General features: G+C 46.6%; 1 protein-coding gene across 1 annotated transcript in view; it reads left to right on the top strand.

The window, feature by feature from the left end:
• USP35 (ubiquitin specific peptidase 35) overlaps positions 1-2711 on the top strand; it is a 26333-nt gene that overhangs the window by 6716 nt on the left and 16906 nt on the right. Inside the window, exon 2 of the mRNA XM_031066136.1 lies at positions 2483-2711. This exon is cut by the window's right edge and continues 450 nt beyond it. Within this exon, the coding sequence (XP_030921996.1) occupies positions 2498-2711 (214 nt within the window). The 5' untranslated portion in view covers positions 2483-2497. The remainder of the gene's footprint in view (positions 1-2482) is intronic.

Genomic DNA, 2711 nt, shown 5'->3' with positions numbered 1-2711 from the left:
TCTGGGACTTGTTTGCCTATTGACTGTGGAGGGAGTTTGTTTCAGCCTTGTCCTACTACACAATGTCAGACGCGTCCCTGTTGCACTCCGCAGCAACACTGAGGAAGGCCATCCTCCTTACCCTTTCTGTGATCAGCCTGAGGAAGAACCAAGCCCTTTTAGGAGATACAAGTTTATCTCAAAATTCAGATGAAATTAGACTCTTTGCATCAAAAATTTGGTGAGGTTTGGCAATGCTAAAGTAGATAAAAGCACAGTCATAGTGGGGACAGTGGTGGGCAGCCATCACATCTGAGAGGGACAGCGAGAGCACCCAACACTACATACACCAGGGGACTGTGGTGATTTATGGGGTTAGGTCTAAAAGAACTGCAGCCATTGTTTGACCATCCTGCCTGTGTGGTGTTTCCAAATCACTGTGCCCAGCTCAGCATGGATTGCTCCAGGGAAGTAATAGTGAGACATAACCCAATGAGCACTGCAGATCCTCCTATCTCCTCCTGGCCCCTTATCTATATGCCAGGTGACTGGGGTGTCTGGGATCAGTCTGGGAACCTGCAGAGAGGAGGTGAAAGGGCTACCAGCCTGACTGCAGGTGTGTGCCAGTTTGTGTTTGGCCGAGGCGACCACTGAGCTGCAGCAAGGACAAATGCTCCTCCTGATTTTGCACTGTCTGCAAGCCCCATCTGCTCTCCAGACTGACTTTTAGCCTTTGCTGACACTGTGGTACTTTCTGTTGAGGTGAAAAGACATTATCCGTGGGATTTTTTCTTCTCCTTTTATCTTGTCCTCGTTTCCCACTGGTTTAATGCAGGCTGGTCCCTCAGGAGTCCTGCTTATATATTCTATCCTGGGGAAACAGTGTGATGGAGAGCGTTAGCTCTGCTGTAGCTTGTTGCAGAGAAGGCAGCAATAGTGCTTGATGGGAGAAAAATAAATCCAGCACATGAGCAGAGGAATGTATGAGTCAGCAGGCAGGGGCCAGAGAGGGCAAAGTGGTTCTTGGAGAGGCATCGCAATGTAGCCTGCGGTCATCGCTGGATTGGAGGTGGCTATATATATATATATATATATATATGTATATATATTTATCAATAATGGTTTTTTGTCATCTTGGGAGCAAGCAATGATGGGAAGAGGTGGTATTTGGTGAAGTGGGAAGGCTTCCCACCCAATTAGCTGTGAGTCAAAGCTTGATGTTTGTGTCTGGCATGGTTTTATTTCTCCACCCTCAAGCAGCTGTCTACCAGGAGAAAAGATGCTCTCTGGCTCAGATACAGGCTTTCTCCAGGGATGGCATGGTCCTTGGATGGCATCTGCTGAGGTCTCTTCTGGCTGTCATCTCTGAAAAACATACTTGGGGTACATGTCATCTGCATATGTATTCTTCGTAACCACGTCCACTTGAAAAACTTCAAATGCTTCCCAAGTGCTAATGAAGGATCTTTCTACTAGCCCCAATAGGAACTGGTGCATGTTGTTCTCATTTCACAGATTAGGGAGCTGAGGAACAGAAAAGTGGGAATTATTATTCTGGTCAGACACATGAGTGTGGCTCATTTTGGGCTATAGGCAAGAAGGGACCTGCTCGAAATGTGTATTTGTGCAGTGCATTGTGCTGGGGGGACCTGCTGTGGATGAGCCTTTATAGTCCCTGTAATACATTATAAGAAATCCTGACTGTCTAATTTTATCACTCGATAATGGTTTGGTTTTTGTTGGATTTTTTTGTTTTTTGTTTCTTTTGTGCAGTAGTGCATCCAACAACTGGTTATAAATGTTATTCTGAGCTTTTCCCTGGGAATTCCTTGTTTTTTTAAAACTCTTCTCCAATGCTTTATTGCTGGTGAATTCAGGCTGTGACAAATGGGAAACTTTGTCTGACTCTGCAGTTTCTCTCCCTGCTCGCTTTGGTCCCGCATACAAATGCGGCAGGTCCCTGGGGAGCAGCCAAGACTGCACCACTCAGATGGAGTGGCTGGCAGCACGGTGTAAATGTTAAACAAACACTCCTGCCATTGCACAGAGAGGCTGCAATCCCACCTCTGCTTCCCAGGGCTTTTCTCTCCTTCCCTGAATGTGATGAAGACAATCATCCCTGATGAAGACAATCATCGGGACTGTCTCTGCCCCTTGAGGACACCTGAGCCAGCAGACACCACTGTAAGACCTTGGCTCCCTTAATTCCCCACTTATGCCTTCTGTGGGTGTATATTTGGTTGTTTGCAAGAAAAAAAATCTGTGATTAATCAGAAGAAGTTCTGTATCTTTGTGTATTCATTCCATTTGGGGACTTTAGTCTCAGTCAAACATCACCAGAGTGGAAACCTTTCTGAATGCTACATGAAAAAGTCACAAGAATTATCCTCTTCAGAGTCGTTCCAGATAGCTCTGCTTTTTTGACCTCCCTTGCCCCAGCCTGGGCTTAAAAGCTCAGCAGACCCTCCTTGAACTAACCTGCTTTTCTGTCCCTCTCTTTTAGGAGCAGGGAGCAGAGATGGATAAGATACTGGAAGCTGTAGTGATGTCCTCTTACCCCAACAACGTGAAGCAAGGGCTCGTGAGGCGCGTCATTGAGGCATCGAAGCAGCCCATGGACAGCGAGCAGTGCTGGTCCATGCTGGAGCTGTCCACCAAGCTTTATCTCACTGGGGACACCAAGTACAAAAGAGAGATTGGAAAAGAGGTTTTGGAGGTCTATGGCCACTATC

The sequence above is a fragment of the Geospiza fortis genome, unplaced genomic scaffold, assembly GCF_000277835.1.
Source record: "Geospiza fortis unplaced genomic scaffold, GeoFor_1.0 scaffold16, whole genome shotgun sequence".
Lineage (NCBI taxonomy): Eukaryota > Metazoa > Chordata > Aves > Passeriformes > Thraupidae > Geospiza > Geospiza fortis.
The sequence above is the reverse complement of the archived record's forward strand: the minus strand, read 5'-3'. Positions and strand labels throughout refer to the sequence as shown.